At 46.5% G+C, this 23,807-nt stretch overlaps 1 protein-coding gene across 15 annotated transcripts in view; it reads right to left on the reverse strand.

Moving 5' to 3' along the window:
- LOC144596779 (nesprin-1-like) overlaps nt 1-23,807 on the reverse strand; it is a 468,061-nt gene that overhangs the window by 378,369 nt on the left and 65,885 nt on the right. For 13 of the 15 annotated variants that reach the window (XM_078405564.1, XM_078405570.1, XM_078405560.1 and 10 more), the window contains exons 3-5: nt 15,546-15,641; nt 12,938-13,021; nt 1,645-1,665 (exon numbers count right to left, since the gene is read on the reverse strand). In XM_078405564.1, the coding sequence (XP_078261690.1) occupies nt 1,645-1,665; nt 12,938-13,021; nt 15,546-15,641 (201 nt within the window). The remainder of the gene's footprint in view (nt 1-1,644; nt 1,666-12,937; nt 13,022-15,545; nt 15,642-23,807) is intronic. The other 2 variants (XM_078405576.1, XM_078405565.1) reach the window with 1 other exon arrangement.

The following is a 23,807-nucleotide window of genomic DNA, read 5'->3' on the forward strand; positions in this document are numbered from 1 at the left end:
CTTCCTCCCACACTCCAAAGACGTACAGGTCTGTAGGTTAATTGGCTCGGTAAATGTAAAACTTGTCCCTAGCGTGTGCAGGGTAGAGTTAAGGTGCCGGTCGGCGTGGACTCATCGAGCCGAAAGGCCTGTTTCCGCCCTGTGTCTCTGAACGAAACCAAACTGAAAATATGGGAAAAACACCACGACAGAGATGAGCCCAGAACACTGCGGAATGTTTTATGATGTCTGTCACAAAGCTATTAAAATAATGAGTGCAGAAGCTTCAGTGAGTAGGCAGCTTGGAGCTGCTAATGGAAACTGTTGGCAGGGCTCCTGCACCAGAGTGATATTGAAGCAAGCCTTCTCTGTAATAGCACTCAGCAATATTGCAGCCCTACATTTGTACAGCACATTTAATGTCAATAAATATCCCTAGACACTTTGCAGAGCAGCAAGCAAAACCGGCATTGATCCAATGGTGATCCAGGCGGTACAGCGGTAGAGTTGCTGCCATACCGCGCCAGAGACCCGGGTTCCATCCTGACTACGGGCGCTGCCTGTACGTTCTCCCTGTGACCTGCGTGGGTTTTCTCCGGGAGGCTCCGGTTTCCCCCCACACTCCAAAGACGTACAGGTTTATCGGCTAATTGGCTTGACATGAATGTAAAATGATCCCTAGTGTGTGTAGGATAGTGTTAGTGCGCGGGGACCACTGGTCGGCGCGGACCCGGTGTGCCTGAGGGCCTGTTTCCACGCTGAACTAAACTAAACTAAAAAGTGGAGATGGTAGCTGGAAAAAGGCTCAAGGATTGGTCTCAGAGGTGGGTGTTAGGGAAGATGTTAATGGAGAAAATAAAGGGCGGGCGCGGCGGAGTTTAGGGAGGGAATTCCACAGGGCAGGGACGAGGAGAAGAAGACTTCATGCTGGATTTCTAGGTTTGCATTACTGTACTGATAAAGAATGGGAGACCAGCAAGCAATGTGAGAGCCAGTTGTCAGCATCGTCCAGAGGAATGTGACACCATATTTTAGGGAGTTGTGGAACGACAAACAGATGAGGAATGGGAAAAGTCAAAGGTTGATTCTTGGGAAACATCACCGTCTGCACGGAGTTTGCGCGTTCTCCCGGTGACCGCGTGGGTTTCTGCCGGGTGCTCCGGTTTCCTCCCACACTCCGGAGACGTGCAGGTTTGTAAGTTAAATGGCTTCAGTAAAAATTGTAAAATTTCCCGAGTGTGTGGGATTGTGCTCGTATACGGATGGGGTGATCGGTGTGTGGGCTTGGACTAGGTGGGCCGAAGGGCCTGTTTCCACGCTGTATCTCTAAAATCTGTATCCTCTGATGTGACAACAGACAATAGGTGCAGGAGGAGGCCATTCGGCCCTTCGAGCCAGTGTGCAAGTGGGTTGATTGGAACAGGGGCAAGTTGATTGAAACATGATGAAAATTGAGTAGGCTTAGCATTGAAGAATGCTTGATGGTCAACACAGAATTAATAGGCCATCTCCTTGCTGCAAGACTCTGAGTCCTTTGGGCACAGAGCGGGGAACGAAATGAATACATCAATGTTGTTCCACAGATGCAAAATATCTAATAGCAGAAAACAAAATAACACGAAGTGCACCAAATTTAAGTGGAGACAGAAGCACAAAGTCACTGACCGGTGATCCTCTGTTCATGGACTGGTTAATGGCAGCATGAGAAAGAAATTAAAGAGAATATGCATTGAGTTAGCCACAATGTTCCACTCCCTGCTTACAATCAGAATATAACACGGGCAGAGAGACACAGAATGCTGGAGTAACTCAGCGGGACAGGCGGCATCTCTGGAGAGAAGGAATGGGTGACGTATCGGGTCAAGACCCTTCTTCAGACTGAAAAACGGTCTTGACCCGAAACTTCACTCTCCAGAGATGTTGCCTGTCCCGCTGAGTTACTCCAGCATTTCGTGTCTTATCTTCGGTGTAAACCAGCATCTGCAGTTCCTTCCTACACAATGTAACACGGCAATTGTTCTGTCCGAATTACGCCTCAGTTTAATGTCTTAAGCACCCATCACAATCATGTATTGTCTTTCTGCTGACTGGTTAGCACGCAACAAAAGCTTTTCACTGTACCTCGGTACACGTGACAATAGAATAAACTGAACTGAGTGAGCTCCACAACATTACCATAAATTCCCAAGACAAACCGCTCACTTTACAACTGACAGCTCACCCTGCTTTTAGCTTATTACATCCTGTCAGAAACATCAGCTCACAAACACTTAACAGCTTTTTATTTTAGACTTTAGAGATCCAGTGCAGAAACAGGCCCTTCATCCCACCTAACCCGCACCGACAAGCAATCATCCTGTATACTCGCACTATCCTACACGCTGGGGACAATTTGCAATTTTATCGGAGCCTCAAATCTGCACGTCTTTGGTAGTGTGGGAGGAAACCAGAGCACCCGGAGGAAACCCATGCGGTCACAAGGAGAACGGACAAGCTCCATCCAGACAGCACCCGTAGTCAGGATGGAATTCCCGGAATGGCGGGACTGTCATATGCTGAAAGACTGGAGCGACTAGGCTTGTACACACTGGAATTTAGAAGGATGAGAGGAGATCTTATCGAAACGTATAAGATTATTAAGGGGTTGGACACGTTAGAGGCAGGAAACATGTTCCCAATGTTGGGGGAGTCCAGAACAAGGGGCCACAGTTTAAGAATAAGGGGTAGGCCATTTAGAACTGAGATGAGGAAAAACTTTTACAGTCAGAGAGTTGTGAATCTGTGGAATTCTCTGCCTCAGAAGGCAGTGGAGACCAATTCTCTGAATGCATTCAAGAGAGAGCTAGATAGAGCTCTTAAGGATAGCGGACTCAGGGGGTATATGGAGAAGGCAGGAGCGGGGTACTGATTGAGAATGATCAGCCATGATCACATTGAATGGCAGTGTATACAGGCTCGAAGGGCCGAATGGCCTCCTCCTGCACCTATTGTCTATTGTCTATTGGAACCCGGGTCTCTGGCACTGTAAGACAGCAACTCCACCACTGTGCTGCCCCTAGAGGCTCTCTGTGGAGGATTTGAACTCAAACATTCATCTGATTGCTTTAAATGCTTTCACCTGAAGGAGACCAAGAGTATAACAAGGAGTAGGCATAGGCAGTTCAGCCCCTCATTCCACCACTGTATTGGAGATGAAGTTTACCCCATTGCCACTGCTGTGCAGTCTGCGTGAAAATGTTGCCTCTCTCCGGCGCCATCTTTAAACACCTCTAACCCTAATCCTACCTCAGCAACGGAAACACTACAGACCACCTCTTTCGCTACCATGGACTTGTTTTCTTATTGTGCATTTTTTATCCGAGTGACTTTTATAATGTTTTTCTTTTCCACTGTCTTGTGGTCCCTGGCCTTGCATTAGACCGTAAGGCAAAGGACCAAAATTAGGCCATTCAGCCCAGTTGCTGCCTTACAGAGCCAGAGACCCGGTTTTGATCCTGACTACACGTGCTGTAACACGGAGATAGTACCACGTGGGTTTTCTCTGAATGCTCCAGTTTCCTCCTACAATCCAAAGACATACAGGTTTTGTAGGTTAATTGGTTTTGGTAAAATTGTAACTTGTTCCCTAGTGTGTGGGATCGTGCTACAGTACAGCGTGATCACTGGCCAGAGCAGTGGAACCAAGGGCCTATTCCTATATGTCTAAACAATGAGCGTTATTTTTGTGTAACCTTGCATACTCCAGAGATTATGGAGAGCTTGGACAAACAGTCAAACAGTAAGGGGCAAGAAAAATGAATCCATCCAAGTATAGAACAAATGTAAACAACTTCAGAAATTCTTTGGATTGGGAAAAACAAAATGAAAAGGACCTATTATGACAATGATCCAAGGTATATTCCATCTCCTGAGACCTTAATGTAGATGGTCACAGGCTTGCTCTAGTTGTGTGTGCAGTAAACAAGGTTGAGAGGGCAAGGCTGAGAGCTGAAACACTCCAGCAAGGAGTTCCACAGGGCTCAATGTTGTGGCCGCTACTCTTCTCAAATTGTGTATTAATGATTTGGACGAGGGGATTGAAGGCTTTGTGGCCAAGTTTGCGGATGATACGAAAATAGGTGGAGAGGCAGGTAGTGCAGAGAAAGCAGGGCCTCCGCCGAAGGACTCGGGTAAGTTGGGAGAGTGGGCAGAGAAGTGGGAGATGGAATATAGTGTAGCAAAGTGTGGAGTCATGCATATTTTGATAGTAGGAATAAAGGCATAGATTATTCTCTAAATTGGAAGATAATCCAGAAATCGGAGGTGCAAAGGGGCTTGGAAGTGCTGGTGCAGGATTCCCAAAAAGTTAATTTGCAAGTCGAATCAGTGGTAAAGAAGGTAAATTCAATGCCAGCATTTATTTCAAGAGGGCCGGAATACGAAAACAGGAATGTAATGCCGAGGCTCCAAAAGGCGCTGGTCAGGACGCACTTGGAATGTTGTGAGCAATTTTGGGCCCCATATCTGAGGAAGGATGTGCTGGCTCTGGAGAGGGTCCAGAAGAGGTTTACAAGAATGATCCCAGGAATGAGTTGGTTAACATATGATGAGCGTTTGACGGCACTGGGCCTGTACTTGCTGGAGTTTAGAAGAATGAGGGGGGACCTCATTGAAACGTACCGAATAGTGAAAGGCTTGTATAGAGTGGATGTGGAGAGGATGTTTCCACTAGTGGGAGAGTCCAGGACTAGAGGTCATAGCCTCAGAATTAAAGGGCATTCTTTTAGGAAGGAGACGAGGAGACATTTCTTTAGTCAGAGGGTGGTGAATCTGTGGAATTCTTTGCTTCGGAAGGCTGTGGAGGCCAAGTAGGTGGATATATTTAAGGCAGAGATTGATAGATTTTTGATTAGTGCAGGTGTCAGAGGTTATGGGGAGAAGGCTGGAGAATGGGATTGGGAGAGAAGGATAGATCAGCCATGATTGAATGGCAGAGTAGACTGGATGGGCTGAATGGCCTGATTCTGCCTCTGTCACTTATGACCGTTTGACCTTAAGCCCATGACTCAGGAGGGGTCTCACCAAAGACATTTATTAGGGTTCACAGCCAAGTTACTGCAGTCGGTGGAGCTCAACCCATGAGGAACGGTTATCAAGAAGTAAGGCCCACAAAGAAGAAATCTAACACGGTGGAGCAATGATAGAGTTGCCGCCTTACAGGGTTTACAGCGCCAGAGACCCAGGTTCGATCCCGACTATGGGCACTGTCCGGTCACGTGTGGCTGCGCCTAACGGCTGCGGCTCTCTGGCAGTCTGTTTGTCTTTTTTTTGTGTGTGTCGGTGTTGGGATGGTTTTTGTTTCTGTTTTTGGCTGTGTATGTGTGGGGGGTGTGGGGGGGGTGGGGTGGGGGAAACCTTTATTTTATTGGGTCTCTTCCCCGGGGCGCAGCTCGGCCGCGGGGCCTTACATCGCCGGCGCGGCTCGGCTGCGGGACGTTTCAGTGCCCGGTGCGGCTCGGCCGCGGGGCCTTACATCGCCGGCGCGGCTCGGCTGCGGGACGTTTCAGTGCCTGGTGCGGCTCGGCCGCTGGACTTAACATCGCCGGCGCGGCTTGGCCGCGGGACGTTTCAGTGTCTGGTGCGGCTCGGCCGCGGGACTTAGCATCGGCCGCGGTGCCTTCCATCGCCCGGCGCGGCTCAGCCGCTGGACTTAACATCGCCGGCGCGGCTCGGCCGCGGGACGTTTCAGTGCCCGGTGAGGCTCGGCCGCGGGGCCTTCCATCCCCTTGCGGGGGCTGTGCGTGTCGGTTGCCTCGGTAGGGGTCGAGCTGCCTGTCCGTGGGCGCGGGGGGGAAGAGAGTGGAAGTTTTGTTGCCTTCCATCACAGTGAGGGGGTGTTTGGAGTCACTGTGATGGATGTTGGTGTTGGGGTCGTGTGTCCTGTGTTCTTTTCTTTTTTGCTGTGTCTTGTGACTGCTGAAATTTCGTTCGGTATTTATACCGAATGACAATAAAGTTCTGTTATACTGTTATACTGTTATACTGTTGTACGTTCTCCCCGTGACCTGCGTGGGGTTTTCTTCGAGATCTTGGTATAACTGTAAAATGCATCACTGTAAAGTGTCCCTAGTGTGCGTAGGATAGTGGTAGTGTTAATGTGCGGGGATCGCTGGTCGGCGTGGACTCAGTGGGCCGTAGGGCCTGTTTCCGCGCTGTATCTCTAAACTAAACTAAACTAAACTAATGTGTAGCCAAATCAGAAATCAAAGCAGGGAGGGACTGAAATATCAGGATGCCCCTGGGGAACAGTGTTTCAGTTCTGGCAGCAGCGGACACATTGTCTTTGACTGTAGCCATGCACGTCTTACAATCAGCTTTTCATGGTCAATAACTTAGCTGCTTGGAACTGTCGATGCCAGTTTACAACAAAAAAAACACTAAAAGAAAAAGATACTCCAATGATTTAAGAGTGTTCCTTTGTTTTAAAACCTATAAATTTAATGAAATATCCATGAAATGTCAGCAGTAGTATTTCTGAACTGATTTAAAACGTGTGAATGTTCTTCACATTTTGAAATCTTGCTTTTGGCCCATATCCCTCTAAAGTTGCCTTTGGGAACTTCTGTGTTCCTTTTGATTTATACAAGAAGGGAGATGAGAGAGAGAGAAAAATAAAGAGAGAGAGAGGCAGAAAGACAGAAGGAGACACAGAGGGAGGGAGGGAGGGAGGGAGGGAGGGAGGGAGGGAGGGGGGGGGGGGGGAGAGAGAGAGAGAGAGAGAGAGAGAGAGAGAGAGAGAGAGAGAGAGAGAGAGAGAGAGAGAGAGAGAGAGAGAGAGGGAGAGGGAGAGGGAGAGGGAGAGGGAGAGGGAGAGGGAGAGGGAGAGGGAGAGGGAGAGGGAGAGAGAGAAAGAAGTAAGTGAAAGATCTGTCAGGAATTTGTTCAGTCTGTGCTGAGAGTACACTAGCACTGTCCTGCACACTGGGAGTAGTTTATAATTTTACCAGTCAATTAACCTACAAACCTGTACGTCTTTAGAGTGTGCGAGGAAACCAGAGCCCCCGGAGAAAACCCACGCGGTCACAGGGAGAACATGCAAACTCCGCGCAGATGAGAACGTATATAGATTGTATATAGATCGTATACAGACAGGACCGTACAATCAGGATCAAATCCGGGTGCCTCTAGTTTTTGATACACCTACCCTAGGGAAAAGAATGTGAATGTTCACCTTATCTGTGCTCCTGATTTGATAACCCTCTCTAGGATCACCCCACAGCCTCCATCACGCAAGGGAAAAATGACCCAACCTCTCCAGCCTCTCCTTATAACTCAAACTCTCCAGATCAGTAATATCCTCACAACTCTTTTTCTAATCATTTCCAGTTTGATGACATGCTTTCTATAGCAGGGCGACCAAACCTGCACACGGTACTCCAAGTGTGGCCTTCCCCATGTCTCGTACAGCTGCAACATGACATCCCAACTCCAACACTCAATGCCCTGACCGATGATGGCAAAGGTGCCAAATGACTTCTTCACCAATAGAATCAGAATCAAGGAATTGTACAGCAGAGTAAGCAGGCCCTTTATCCCAATCTCATCCATACGAACTGACTACACTAATCCTATTTGCGTGCTTTTGGCCCATATTCTTCTCTGCCTCTCCAATCCAAGTATCTGTCCAAATGCTTTTTAAACGTTGTAATTGTTTCTCCCTCAACCGCTTCATCCCAAGGCATGTGTGAAATATTTGGTCCTCAAATCTCCTTGAAATCTTTCCCCTCTCAGCTTAAACCTAACTGCTCTTGTTCTAGACTCTTCACCATTGGAAAAATACTGTGATTATCTCTATGCCCCTGATAATTTCATAAACCTCTTTGAGGTCACCCCTCAACGTCCCATGTGCAGGAAGGAACTGCAGATGCTGGTTTACACCGAAGATAGACACAAAATGCTGGAGTAACTCAGTGGGACAGGCAGCATCTCTGGATGGAAAGAATGGGTGACATTTCGTGTTGAGACCCTTCCATCTCTGGATGGAAAGAATGGGTGACATTTTGTGTCAAGACCCTTCTTCAGACTGAGAGTCAGGGTAGAGGGAGACAGGGATATGGAAGGGTAGGGTGTGAAAACGAAACATCAAAGGGGATGGGGCACAATGAAAGTGTAGAATAGATCATTGATAGCTAGGGGAAGTTGACAACGAAGCAATACAAAGATAAAATTTAATCAGGAGAACAGTCAGACTGGTCGGAGAACTAGGATGGAAGAGGGATGGAGAGAGAGGGAAAGCAAGGGTTACTTGAAGTTAAATATTCATACTGCTGGGTTGGAACATCCTATGTTCCAGTGAGAATATAAGATTGAACTAAACCCAGACTATCCAATCTCTCCTATAATTATAGCCCTCTGCAGTTTGGAATCATCAGGAGGACAGATCTTTGGAATCAAGGAATGTATCCACAGCCATCAAATGACATAGCATTAAACTTGGATTGAAGGCTTTGCCTTCAAGAGGTTTGCACATAACACATACAGTTATTTTCCAAAACAAATTATATGGGAGACATTTATCTGAAATTTATCCCAGGCAATGATCAAATATTGACTGAAATTAAAAATGCCTCTCTGAATGTTTACCCGCATACAAACAAATATAGTATAAATTTGAAAACAAAACTCAACTTGTTTAAGACGGGTCAGATTAACAATGTTCAGGCTTAACATAGAACATAGAATAGTAAGACAATAGACAATAGACAATAGGTGCAGGAGAAGGCCATTCGGCCCTTCGAGCCAGCACCGCCATTCAATGTGATCATGGCTGATCATTCTCAATCAGTACCCCGTTCCTGCCTTCTCCCCATACCCCCTGACTCCGCTATCCTTAAGAGCTCTATCTAGCTCTCTCTTGAATGTATTCAGAGAATTGGCCTCCACTGCCCTCTGAGGCAGAGATTTCCACAGATTCACAACTCTCTGACTAAAAAAGTTTTTCCTCATCTCAGTTCTAAATGGCCTACCCCTTATTCTTAAACTGTGGCCCCTGGTAAGGGCTGCAGCAGGGTGCCAGAGACCAGGGTTCAATCCTGACTACGGGTGCTGACTCTATGGAGTTTCTACGTTTTCCCTGTGACGGCGTGGGTTTTCTCCGGATGCTCCAGTATCCTCCCACATTCCTAAGACTTACAGATTTATAGGTTGATTGGCTTCTGTAAATTGTCCCTAGTGTGTAGGATATAAGTAGAGTACGGGTGATCTCTGGTCAGCGCGGACTCGACGGTCCGAAGGGTCTATTTCCATGCTGTATCTCTAAAGTAAACCAGGTATCACAAAATGCTGGAGTAACTCAGCAGGTCAGGCAGCATCTCAGGAGAGAAGGAATGGGTGACGTTTCGGGTCGAGACCCTTCTTCAGACTGATGTCAGGGGGGCGGGACAAAGGAAGGATATAGGTGGAGACAGGACGATAGAGGGAGAACTGGGAAGGGGGAGGGGAAGAGAGGGACAGAGGAACTATCTAAAGTTGGAGAAGTCAATGTTCATACCGCTGGGCTGCAAGCTGCCCAAGCGAAATATGAGGTGCTGTTCCTCCAATTTGCGGTGGGCCTCACTATGGCATTGGAGGAGGCCCATGACAGAAAGGTCAGACTGGGAGTGGGAGGGGGAGTTGAAGTGCTCAGCCACCGGGAGATCAGGTTGGTTAATGCGGACTGAGCGCAGGTGTTGAGCGAAACGATCGCCGAGCCTGCGCTTGGTTTCGCCGATGTAAAGAAGTTGACATCTAGAGCAGCGGATACAATAGATGAGGTTGGAGGAGGTGCAGGTGAACCTCTGTCTCACCTGGAAAGACTGTTTGGGTCCTTGGATGGAGTTGAGGGGGGAGGTAAAGGGACAGGTGTTGCATCTCCTGCAGTTGCTGGGGAAAGTGCCCAGGGATGGGGTGGTTTGGGTAGGAAGGGACGAGTGGACCAGGGAGTAACGAAGGGAATGGTCTCTGCGGAACGCAGAAAGGGGAGGGGATGGGAAGATGTGGCCAGTGGTGGGGTCCCGTTGGAGGTGACGGAAATGTTGGAGGATGATTTGTTGGATACGCTGGCTGGTGGGGTGGAAGGTGAAAACGAGGGGGATTCTGTCCTTGTTGCGAGTGGGGGGAGGGGGAGCAAGAGTGGAGCTGCGGGATGTAGAAGAGACCCTAGTGAGAGCCTCATCTATAATGGAAGAGGGGAAGCCCCGTTTCCTGAAGTAAACTAAACTAAACTAAACAGTACCACACAGGAACATGCCCTAAGGCCCACAACGCCTATGCCAAACATCATATCAAATTATACTAATCTCCTCTGCCTGCACATGACCCATAATCCCTTTATTCCCTTGGGATTTGGAAATTTAAAAACGATAATACGGTGGTATATCTGGCACATTCCTGGGAATCAAAGAAGATACAAGCCACTAACTGGATCGTGATAAATTATTTTCCAGAGCAGTCTGAATAAAATGCCATCGTAATTCCAATCGTGCATTTATTTCCCAATCTCAAACAGGAAAGTAATTCCCTCAAATGGGAAGCTTTCCAAAGTTGTTTTGAAAGGGATCAAATTATACGGGCGTACCACAAGGGCGATTTTTTTGGCGACTGCCGGCGACTGTCAAAGTCGTAGCAGATCGCCAAAATTTTCTTTTACCTAACGACAATGACCACGACAATGACCACGACAATGACCACGACAATGCCGAGTCAGGTCGAGATTACACCGTCTTCGGAAACATCGCGAAATTCCCACGCTGTCAATGCTTCTCCGGCGCCCTAATTTTCGCTGAAATCACCAACAAGTCGGTAAGTACTTGAGAGTTTTGTATGGGTTGTTTTGTATATAACATCTTGTATGGGTTACTTAAAAACCAAGCTTCACTGTAACAAGGCATAAACTGGATTTACTTCCAGTTTACTAATAGCTGTATTAAAAAAAAAAAAAATTTAAAGTGGCTAAGTGGATTTTTGTGAAAAGTGTGTGGGCATTCTTTGAAAATGTACGGAAGATGCATATCTGGTTTCTGGGTTGCATATCTCGGTTGGGAGCCCATTTTAAATGTAATGGCTGATGGCCATAAGCATCGCGAAAATTCCCACGCTTACCTGACCGTCAAACTGTCGCCTCCAATCTACCTGTCAAATGTCCTGACGGTAAATAAATTGGTTAAACACAAGCATTTGTGTTTATTGTTGGACTGTGTCTTATTGTTGGACTTATTGTTCTTATTGTTGGACTGTGGGTGACGAAATCTCGTCCAAAAAACTTGTTTTTTTGGATGACAAATAAAGATATCCTGAATCCTGAATCCTGAATTTTATGGTATTTTGAAATGACTTTATTTATTTTAATATTATGTGCTTCTAAATGCATCTGAGAACCTAGCAAACCTGGGGACAGCATGGGACAGCGCCCGCAATAAGCAACGATACCTGGCGACAAGCCAGCTGTCGCCGAGAAATCTCACTCCGGATGATTTCTCAGCGATGCGCTGAGATCCACTACGATTCTTGGAAGGCTCCTCACGATCATGCACGCGACACCCCGGCGAACTGTCGGCGACAGCCTAGTCGCCGGCAGTCGCCTTAAAATCGCCTAAAGTGGGACAGGCCCTTAAAGCACCATCCCAAAGATTTATTTTACCCGACGACAATGACCACGACAATGCCGAGTCAGGTCGAGATTACACCGTCTTCTGAAACATCGCAAAATTCCCACGCTGTCAGTGCTTCTCCGGCATCCTAATTTTCACTGAAATCACTGACAAGTCGGTAAGTACTTGAGAGTTTTGAACTATAACATCTTGTATGGGTTACTTAAAAACCAAGCTTCACTGCAACAAGGCATAAACTGGATTTACTTCCAGTTTATTAATAGCTGTATTAAAAAAAAAAATTTAAAGTGGTTAAGTGGATTTTTGTGAAAAGTGTGTGGGCATTCTTTGAAAATGTACGGGAGATGCATATCTGGTTTCTGGGTTGCATATCTGGGTTGGGAGCCCACTTTAAATGTAATGGCTGATGGCCATAAACATCGCGAAAATTCCCACGCTTACCTGACCGTCAAACTGTCGCCTCCAATCTACCTGTCAAATGTCCTGACGGTAAATAAATTGCTTAAACACAAGCATTTTATGGTATTTTGAAATTACTTTGCTTATTTTAATATTATGTGCTTCTAAATGCATCTAAGAGAACCTAGCAAACCTGGGGACAGCAGGCGATAAGCAACGATACCTGCCGACAAGCCAGCTGTCGCCGAGAAATCTCACTCCAGATGATTTCTCAGCGACGCGCTGAGATCCACTACGATTCTTGGAAGACTCCTCACGATCATGCCCGCGACACCCCGGCGAACTGTCGGCGACAGTCTAGTCACCGGCAGTCGCCTTAAAATCACCTAAAGTGGGTCAGGCCCTTAAAGCACCATCCCAAATATTTATTTTACCCGACGACAATGACCACGACAATGCCGAGTCAGGTCGAGATTACACCGTCTTCTGAAACATCGCAAAATTCCCACGCTGTCAATGCTTCTCCGGCGTCCTAATTTTCGCTGAAATCACTGACAAGTCGGTAAGTACTTGAGAGTTTTGAACTATAACATCTTGTATGGGTTACTTAAAAACCAAGCTTCACTGCAACAAGGCATAAACTGGATTTACTTCCAGTTTACTAATAGCTGTATTAAAAATAAAAATAAATTTTAAGTGGTTAAGTGGATTTTTGTGAAAAGTATGTGGGCATTCTTTGAAAATGTACGGGAGATGCATATCTGGTTTCTGGGTTGCATATCTGGGTTGGGAGCCCACTTTAAATGTAATGCCTGATGGCCATAAACGTCACAAAAATTCCCTAAAGTGGGTCAGGCCCTTAATGCACCATCCCAAAGATTTCACACCGACACAATATTCCACAAAGACATGGAGAGGACAGTGGCACTCACCCGCCTACCCTCCAGGAACTGCAAGGCTCTTCCAATGTTGTTCACCCAGTGAATGCGTTTCAACTTGCGGCCCTGTTCACCAGGCTGACAAAACGGAACACTGGTTAATCGCAAGTCTAGTTCTTTCCGCAAAACCGCTCAATCAAAACACTTGGATTTGCAAAGTGCGCATTGAAATATCTGAGTACATAATTTCAAGGGCGGCTTTCTCTACCTCTACAAACAGAATCAGTGTCAAATGTCGGTTCTCCATTACACAGCAGAGAGATTAACCTGTTGTGCCGTGCAATAGTATTGGCATCACTGAGCATTCTGCCATCAACATTATGAGAGTGCAATTGACCAGAAACACAAGCTGACCCACCACACATACAGCTTAGCCAGAAGGGCAGAGTTGTATCTGACTGTCCACCTTATCCACCTTTTTATTTTTATAAATCTCTATAAGGTCACCCTTCAGCCACCGTAGACGAGGACGTTGCCAAGACTTGAGACCCTGAGCTTATAGGGAGAAGTTGAGCAGGCTAGAACTTTATTCCTTGGAGCGCAGGAGGATGAAGGATGGTCTTACAGGTGTACAAAATCATGAGAGGAATAGATCATTAAGGTGAAAGGGAATGGATTTAGTAGGAATTTGAGGGGTAACTTTTTCACACAAAGGGTGGTGGGTGTATGGAACAAGCTGTCGGAGGAGGTAGTTAAGGCTGGGACTATCCCAACGTGTAAGAAACAGTTAGACAGGTACATGGATAGGACAGGTTTGGAGGGATATGGACCGAACGCAGGCAGGTGGGACTAGTGTAGATGGGGCAAATTGAGGCGAAGAGCCTGTTTCCACGCTGTTGGACTTTATGACTCCTTTGCTCCAGGAATGAAACAGTCCCAGCCCATCCACTCTCTCCATACAACTCAAGGAGAGTTGCAGACTCCAGAGCTCTGAGAATGGGTGTCCATGGGACTACATGCCTTTCAATTTGAGGAAGGACATCCTTGCTATTGAGGCAGTGCAGCGTAGGTTCATGAGGTTAATCCCCGGGATGGCGGGACTGTCATATGAGGAAAGATTGGAAAGACTGGGCTTGTATTCACTGGAGTTTAGAAGGATGAGAGGGGATCTTATAGAGACGTGCAAAATTATAAAAGGACTGGACAAGCTAGGTGCAGCAAAAAAATGTTCCCAAGGTTGGGGGAGTCCAGAACCAGGGGACACAGTCTAAGAATAAAGGGGAGGCCATTTAAAACTGAGATGAGAAAAAGAAAATTCACCCAGAAAGTTGTGAATTTGTGGAATTATCTGCCACGGAAGGCAGCAGAGGCCAATTCACTGGATAAATTTAAAAGAGAGTTAGATAGAGCTCTAGGGGCTAGCGGAATCAAGGGATATAGGAAGAAGGCAGGCATGGGTTACTGATTGTGGATGAACAGCCATGATCACAATGAATGGCAGTGCTGGCTCGAAGGGCCAAATGGCCTCCTCCTGCACCTATTTTCTCTGTTTCTATGTTTCAATTCACAATGTCCTCACAAGGACTTCCAATGATGATTGTTGACAGGCTTGCAGGAGCAAGATCCAACATACAATTTTAAAGAATTCACAGATATAGAGAGACCATGGGGTTTGTAAACCAAACAATGTGATAGTACAAGACAACCCCAGTTTTCTGTTAACAAAGTCAAATGGAATCCATTGATTTTATAAAGCAAGGCATAAGAGAACAAAAGCAAGGAAGTCAATCCAAAGCTTTATAATTCACTTATGATGAGCAATTGAGTACTTGCTGGAGTTTAGAAGGATGAGGGGGGACCTCATTTAATGTTACCAAATAGTGAAAGGCTGTTGTAAAGAGTATTTCCCTTGGTGGGAGAGTCTAGGACCAGAGGGCACAGCCTCAAAATAAAAGGCCGTACCTGTAGAAAGGACATGAGGAGGAATTTCTTTAGTCAGAGGGTGGTGAATCTGCGGAATTCATTGCCACTCATGGCTGTGGAGGCCAAAACACTGGGTATTTTAAAAGCGGAGATTGACAGGTTTTTGATTAGTACGGTTGTCAGGGGTTACGGGGAAAAGGCAGAAGAATGGGGTTGAGAGGGAAAGATAGATCAGCCATGATTGAATGGCGGAGTAGACTAGATGGGCCGAATGGCCTACTTCTACTCCCATGACCTATGAGCCTATGAACTTACTATTGCGTTCTTCAACAATGACTGCGCCTTTGCAGGAAAAATGTTCCCAACGTTGGGGGGGAGTCCAGAACCAGGGGACACAGTCTAAGAATAATGGGGAGGCCATTTAAAACTGAGGTGAGAAGAAACTTTTTCGCCCAGAGAGTTGTGAATTTGTGGAATTCTCTGCCACAGAAGGCAGTGGAGGCCAATTCACTGGACGAATTTAAAAGAGAGGCAGTTAGAGCTCTAGGGGTTAGTGGAATCATGGGATATGGGGAGAAGGCAGGCACGGGTTACTGATCGTAGATGATCAGCCATGATCACAATGAAAGGCGGTGCTGGCTCGATAGGCCAAATGGCCTCCTCCTGCACCTATTTTCTGTTTCTATGTATGTTTTAACAATTGCAGCTTCCTTTAACCGATTTAACAAGATAAACTCACCAGTTTCTGTCCAGATAGAACCTCCAGCAATGCTAGTAGCATCACTCCATCCTTGATATCTTCAAAGAGATCATGAACGATAATCGGGGGATTACGCTGAAGTAGAAGATAGAGAAAACACTTAGTCAATCAGATTCAGACAGCAAACATCCAAGCGGTTCCACAGCAAGATCATCGTTTTTTAAAAATAATCATACCCTTGCGGCTATATTTAAAAAATCACAGCTTAGAAATTTGATTTTCATTGAGAAATTGTACTACGATATAAAGATTCACGTAGTGGACACACTGGATGAGAAGTTCATTCAAGTCAGTGTGAATGTACAAGAGGCAGGTTGCACATCGATCAACATTTACTCGTAGCTACGAAGATGACTTGTTGGCGGGGGGTTGAATGCATTCTTCACAAGGAGTGTGAGATAGTTGTACAGTAGTTTATCGTTTGTCTTGTACTATGGTGGTGGGTTCTGTTTTGGTTTTATTGTATTGTATATATTATTTTAATATTTGAATAAATATTTTTGATTAATACTTTTTTTTAAAGATGACTTGTTCCTACTTTACAAAGGCAAATTATCTTCAAAGTTCTTGTAGCTTCATCAAGCATGGCCTCAGAGTCATTGATTGACAGAGCATGGAGACAGGCCCTTTAGCCCACCACTTAACATAGAAACATAGGTGCAGGAGTAGGCCATTTGGCCCTTCGAGCCAGCACCGCCATTCAATATGATCATGGCTGATCATCTAAAATCAGTACCCCGTTCCTGCCTTCTCCCCATATTCCCTGATTCTGTTAACCCTAAGAGCTGTATCTAACTCTCTCTTGAAAACATCCAGTGAATTGGCCTCCACTGCCTTCTGTGGCAGATAATTACACAGATTCACAACTCTCTGTGTGAAAAAGCTTTTCCTCATCTCAGTCATAAATGGCCTACCCCTTATTCTTAAACTGTGACGGACCTAATTCCGAGCCAATTCTCAAGTACGGACCACTTACGCGTTATCGCATACCCCACAGCAAACAATGGACCATTGTGGGCGCCACGTTTCCTTGACCTTCGTTGCTGGCTTTGATCTATCTTCCTGCATATCTTTCATTCATTTGCTCTGTGTACCTTTCCATATCTCCCGGCTCCCTCTCCCCTGACTCTCAGTCTGAAGAAGGGTCATCGAGCCGAAACGTCACCTATACCTTTTATCCACAGATGCTGCCTGACCCGCTGAGTTACTCCAGCTTTTTGTGACCACTTGCACTGATCCCAGTTCAATTTTTTTCCCACATTCCCAAGAATTCCCGTTCTCGTTCCATAACTTCCACACAGCGGGAGCAATTTACATTGTCCAATTAACCTACCATTGTCCTGTTAGCCTTTGGGATGTGGGTGTGGGTGGGGGGGTGGGAGAGTACCTGAGGATGGGGTGGGGGATGTTTATGGGGATAAAGAGGGTTGGGGACGGTGGGCAGCAGATAACATGGGCAGCACGGTAATCAAAATGAGGAACACAAGGGAGCTAAGAAGATCACTGGGAATGGAAATTTCAGAGAGAAGATTGCCAGGATTAACTGAAGATGGCAGAGAATTTCTTTTGTCTGTAGTTTGTGGTTCATAAATTCATAAGAGATAGGTGCAGAATTAGGCCTTTCGGCCCATCAAGTCTACTCTGCCATTCAATCATATCTGATCTATGGGCGGCACGGTAGCGCAGCGGTAGAGTTGCTGCTTTACAGCGAATGCAGCGCCGGAGACTCAGGTTCGATCCTGACTAAGGGTGCTGCACTGTAAGGAGTTTGTACGTTCTCCCCGTGACCTGCGTGGGTTTTCTCCGAGATCTTCGGTTTCCTCCCACACTCCAAAGACGTACAGGTTTGTAGGTTAATTGGCTGGGTAAATGTAAAAATTGTCCCTAGTGGGTGTAGGATAGTGTTAATGTATGGGGATCGCTGGGCGGCGCGGACTTGGTGGGCCGAAAAGGACTGTTTCCGCGCTGTATATATATGATATGATATGATATGATCTATCTCTCCCTCCTAACCCCATTCTCCTGCCTTCTCCCCATAACCCCTGACACCCGTACTAATCGAGAATCTATCTATCTCTGCATTAAAAATATCCATTGATTTCGTCTCCAGACTGGGATGAGGGAGGGATGGAGAGAGAGGGAATGCCAATACAATCAGTCTGAAGAAGGGTTTCGTCCCGAAATGTCACCTATTCCTTTTCTTCAGAGATGCTGCCTGACCTGTTGAGTTACTCCAGCACTTTGCGTCTATCTTTGGAGTAAAACAGCATCTGCAGTTCCTTCCTCGAGATTAGTGAGTGTAACTTCACTGTGTGTGGCCTGAAAGTCTGGATCGGAAAGGGGATGCCTTTTAAAGAAGAGGGAAGACTTCTTGCGGGACCTCCTGGCTACAGTATGTAGCACTCTGCCCAACATCCTCTGCCATTCACCCCTTCTCCTCCCCGCTTAAGTGGGTGGGAACTCGGTATTATTGATCGTTCAGCTCCAGCATTCGTTAGGCCCTGGTGGCATTACCATGGCAACTGCAGCAAACGCCTGCAATCCTGCGCATTCGAGGTCTGCACAAGATTTCGCTCACATTACAAACATTGCTGCTGGTAACAGTGGTCGCATTATTTCAACCGAAGACCCGCACCGCGTTCCTGGAACCCGCTCGGAAGGCCCGGCCTGCCCTTCCCGTGTGGGAGGAGTGGGACGGAGGGCCGGTGAGCAGACCGGCGGCGGGAGGCTTTGCAAGGCCTCGACGGGGGAGTGGGCCGCTGGAGGCCTGCAGCAGCCTGGAGCTCGGCTGGACCGGGCACCGCTCACAGAGACGGAGCGTGTGGACCAGAAGCGGCCCGAAGCAGTGGAGCAGCTGCGGAGGACACCACGGCTACGCTTGGCCAGGCTAACCCTGCCATGCCACCAGGGCAACGGGCATAGAAACATAGTAAATAGGTGCAGGAGGAGGCCATTTGGCCCTTCGAGCCAGCACCGCCATTCATTGTGATCATGGCTGATCATCTACAATCAGTTACCTGTGCCTGCCTTCTCCCCATATCCCTTGAATACCTTCATGGGCCTTCATGGTCAGGCCAAGAAACCTGCACTTACACCAACTGGGACTCGAAAATGGTGCCAAAACTGGCGACTGTGTAGACTGTGTAGGAAGGAACTGCAGATGCTGGTTTGTGTCTCGGTGAACTACTGCTGTACACATGCACTGTATCTGAGATGTTTATCTAAGATGTATCTAATTGCTTATGGTATTGTGATACTTGTACTGAACTGTACACAAAAATGAATTTCACTGTACCTCGGTACACATGACGAATAAAGTGCCGTTGTAACCATTGTAACCATTGTGGCACACTGCAAGGATTCGCCTCATTACTCACAATCTCAGAATCTTGCTCTGTAGTTGTGCTCCATCCACCACTAGGCAAGAGTTCATGAATTATCGTGGCTCGTCCACTCTCTCCCCTTGGGAAGTGCCCTCCGTTCAATCATTTATCCCAGTTAATTTTGAAAGTTAAATTTAATTTGCTTCCAGCGTCATTTCGGGCAGGTGGTTCCAAGTCCCAACAGTTCATTCAACTTTCCAAATCTAATCTGCTGATCATGACCCTGGTTTTTATTCACAAAAACGCTGGAGTAACTCAGCAGGTCAGGCAGCATCTCAGGAGAGAAGGAATCGGTGACGTTTCGGGTCGAGACCCTTCTTCAGACTGATGTCAGGGGGGCAGGACAAAGGAAGGATATAGGTGGAGACAGGAAGATAGAGGGAGAACTGGGAATGGGGAGGGGAAGAGAGGGACAGAGGAACTATCTAAAGTTGGAGAAGTCAATGTTCATACCGCTGGGCTGCAAGCTGCCCAAGCGAAATATGAGGTGCTGTTCCTCCAATTTGCGGTGGGCCTCACTATGGCACTGGAGGAGGCCCATGACAGAAAGGTCAGACTGGTTTAGTGCCCATGAAGTTGTATCTGTCTCCTCTGGTTTCTGAAATGAGGCCATGGTTAGTAAGTTTGCAGGTGACACCAAAATTGGTAAAGAAGGTTACCCAAGGTTATAACAGGATTTAGATGGACTGTTTAGTTACGTTCATCGTTGTCAAGTGTATAGTGAAGGGGCTTTTCTGCTACCCTGTCAACAGATTGACTGTACATAACTACCATCGTGCCATCCACAGTGTACATATACAGGATAAGGGGATAACATTTAGTGCAAGATAAAGTTCAATAAAGTCCAATTAAAGATAGTTTGAAGGTTCCAATGAGGTAGAAGGCTCGACTGTAATCGTGTATCGTCTTTCCGCTGACTGGATAGCATGCACCATACGTTTTTCACTGTATCTCGGTACATGTGACAATGAACTAAACTAAACTAGACGGGAGGTCAGGACCGCTCTCCAGTTGGTGAGAGGACGGTTCAGTCGCCTGATAACAGCTGGGAAGAATCTGCTCCTGAATCTGGAGGCGTGCGTTTTCAAACTTCTGTACCTCGTGCCTGAAGGGAGAGGGGAGAAGAGGGAGTGACCGGGGGTGAGACCGGTCGTTGATTATGTCGGTGGCCTTGCCGGGGCAAAAGTGAGTAGAGGAATGGCAGGTAGAATTTAATTCAGACAAGTGTGACTTGAGGCAGGATAGGAAGGTAACACAGATAATGACAGGGCCCTGGGAGAGTGTTGTAGAATAGACAGGCCTAAGGATATAAATAAATGAAGAGCAGGGATAAGTACATCAGCCTGAAGAAGGGGCCCGACCTAAAACCTAACCTAAGAGTTAGATGTAGCTCTTAGGGCTAACGGAATCAAGGGACATTGGGGGAAAAGCAGGAACAGGGTACTGATTTTAGATGATCCGCCATGATCATATTAAATGGCGGTGCGGGCTCGAAGGGCCAAGTGGCCTACTCCTCACCCATTTTCTATGTTTCTAAAACATACCCATCCATGTTCTCCAGAGATTCCGCCTGACTAGTTGAGTTACTCCAGCACTTTGTGTCTTTTTTTTTAATATAAGTAAATATTTCCTACAAAGTGGAGACACAGTTAGACAAGGTGACAAAGACGATATGTGGCACAATTAAATTGCCTTGAATACAGGAGTTTGGATGTCATGTTACAGCTGTACAAGACATTGGTGAGACTGCACCTGGAATGTTAAGGGCTGTTCTGGTCACCATACCGTGGCAAAGGAAATGATTACTATAGATGGGTGCAGGTCAGATTCGCAAGGATGTTAAGCTGGCAATTTTCTCTCCAGTGCAAAGGTGGCTGAGGCCTTGTGGAAAGGTTTAGAGGGATGTGGGCCAAATGCAGGCAAATGTGACCAGCTCAGGAAGTCCCTAGGTCAGCATGGATGAGTTGGGCTGAGGGGCTTATTTGTATAACCGTACTACTCTACTCGTTCTCCTTATTTACTCAAACAAAATATTTTACATATAGAAACAAAGAAGGGTCCTGACCCAAAACATCACCCATCCTTTTTCTCCACAGATGCTGCCTGACCCGCTGAGTTACGCCAGCAATTCGTGCCTGTCTAAAATATTTTGTGGTCGACTTCGCTGAGGAGCTACACAAAGAGTCACCATGTTACCCGGTGCCATCTTGTGCCCCTCAAATTTCAAGTTTTTAATCCAAATTCTGAATATAAAGACGTACAGGTATGTAGGTTAATTAGCTGGGTAAATGTAAAAAAAATTGTCCCTAGTGGGTGTAGGATAGTGTTAATGTACGGGGATCACTGGGCGGCACGGACTTGGAGGGCCGAAAAGGCCTGTTTCCGGCTGTATATATATGATGATGATGATATGATAAATCAAGTCGAATATTTCAAGATAAAAGACAATCGGTGGTGACTTTAGTTTAGTTTAGTTTAGTTTAGTTTAGTTTAGAAATACAGCGCGGAAACAGGCCCTTGGACCCACCGTGTCCGCACCGACCAGCGATCCCCGCACATTAACACTATCCTTACATAGAAACATAGAAACATAGAAAATAGGTGCAGGAGTAGGCCATTCGGCCATTTGAGCCTGCACCACCATTCAATATGATCATGGCTGATCATCCAGCTCAGTATCCCGTACCTGCCTTCTCTCCATACCCCCTGATCCCTTTAGCCACAAGGGCCACATCTAACTCCCTCTTAAATATAGCCAATGAATTGGCGTCAACTACCTTCTGTGGCAGAGAATTCCACAGACTCACCACTCTCTGTGTAGAAATGTTTTCTCATCTCGGTCCTAAAAGACTTCCCCCTTATCCTTACACACACGAGGGACAATGTTACATGTATACCAAACCAATTAACCTACAAACCTGTTGTATTCTTAATGTTTTAATGCTTTTTGCTTTATTCTTAATTGTTTACTGTATGTTTGTGTTGTTACTTGCGAGCGGCACACCAAGGCACGTTCCTTGTATGTGTACATACTTGGCCAATAAACTTATTAATTCATTCATTCATTTATGTCTTTGGAGTTGACGCGTGACTTGCTGGCTTTTTGCTGGACTCTCACCAAAGGGAGATGGAATGGGGAATTAACCTTGAGCATCCAGTAGTTAAGTTATAATTGGCCCGGTCAACTACCATCTGGTCACAGTTCCCAACAGGGAATGCCCAAGGCCCAGCCAAAAATAATTGCACTTTTCCAGTTAAACCTGTCTCCCTGCTATTGGATTATTTTTCTGACACATTTACAAGCAATAAAAAATGATAAGAAGCACTTTGTCGTCCAAAATGTTTGTGGGCCAACATTAGGTTATCACCGAAGTGCAGTTTCCGTAGGAAGCAAAGCAGACTGTATGAGAATTTGGAGTATAGCGTGCAGTCCTGTTCACCCCATTACAGGAACGATGTGGAAGCTTTGGAGAGGGTGCAGTGGACCAATGTGGGCTCCACCTTTCCTTGGTCATCGGTGTCGGCTCTGATTTGTTCTGAGCATTTTCATACGTCTAGTTTCCCTCTCCCCCGACTCTTAGTCTGAAGAAGGGTCTCGACCCAAAACGTCACCTAATCCTTTTCTCCAGAGATGCTGCCTGACCCACTGAGTTACTCCAGCGTTTTGTATCCTTCTTCATACTTCTCCTCACAGTTCTGATTGTCTAATATTCCGGTCCCTGCAGCCCGAAGAAATTGTCCCTCTGCTTTGACCTTGTCACTCTCAGAATCTCCTATGCCCCAATGAAAACATTTTTCTTTCTGTTAAACTCCAGTAATTTTCTCACACCTCAGACAACCACATAGGCGGCAAATTTTACTTATTGGCAGCAGACACTTTATTTCTATTTAATCTCTTGTAATGTGAAGGATTTAAAATCATTTGCTTCGCATTATACAAGTAGGTTTCGAGTAAAGCAGTCAGAATCAACCATGCTCTCAGCCTTTGGGCAGCCTCTCCTCTAGAGATAGGATGTGGAAACAGGCCATTCGGCCCGTCGAATCCCCGCTCAGCAACGATCACCCCATAGACAGGTATGGGTAGAGAAATGATAGATGAAGTTTAATCTAAGCAAGTTTCATTTAGCAAAGAAAAACAGCGCATAAACAGGTCCTTCGGCCCACCAGGTCCACGCCGACCAGCAATTACCACGTACACCAACACTATCCTGCACACTAGGGACAAATTACAATTAACAGAAGCCAATTAACCTACACGCCTGTAAGCCTTTGGAGTGTGGGAGGAAACCAGAGCACCTGGGGGAAAACCCACGCGGTCACATGGAGAATGTACAAACTCCATACAGACAGCGCCCAGAGTCAGGATCAAACCCTGGTCTCTGCCACAGTACGACAGCAATTCTACTGCGGTCCCACTGTGCCTCTGGGGGTCTCCTGTACATTCCTTTCGGTTAACATCAGACTAGATAACGGATGTCTGATAAGGAACTGCAGATGCTGGTTTACCAAAGTGCTGGACTAACACAGTAGGTCAGGCAGCATTTCTGGAGAACATGGTTGGAAGCCTTCTTCGGACATTGTGTGATTGATGATGTACGCAAGATAAATAGCAATATCCCGGTTATAAAGTTATAAAGATTCATGGTCCTCGCTGGTTGGTTTGTGTGATGGTCTGGGCTGCGTCCACAATTATCTGGAGAAGAGGAATGGATGACGTTTCGGGCCAGTACCGGGAACAGGACTGGATTGTTTTGGTTATGGGGGATGAGGGAGACCAGGTATGAGTCAACAAACCACCTTCTTGCTCGCTAGCTGTGATTGTGGATCAAAATTGTGCTGCGCTGCACGGCCTTGTGGG

Source organism: Rhinoraja longicauda, chromosome 9 (assembly GCF_053455715.1).
Source record: "Rhinoraja longicauda isolate Sanriku21f chromosome 9, sRhiLon1.1, whole genome shotgun sequence".
Lineage (NCBI taxonomy): Eukaryota > Metazoa > Chordata > Chondrichthyes > Rajiformes > Arhynchobatidae > Rhinoraja > Rhinoraja longicauda.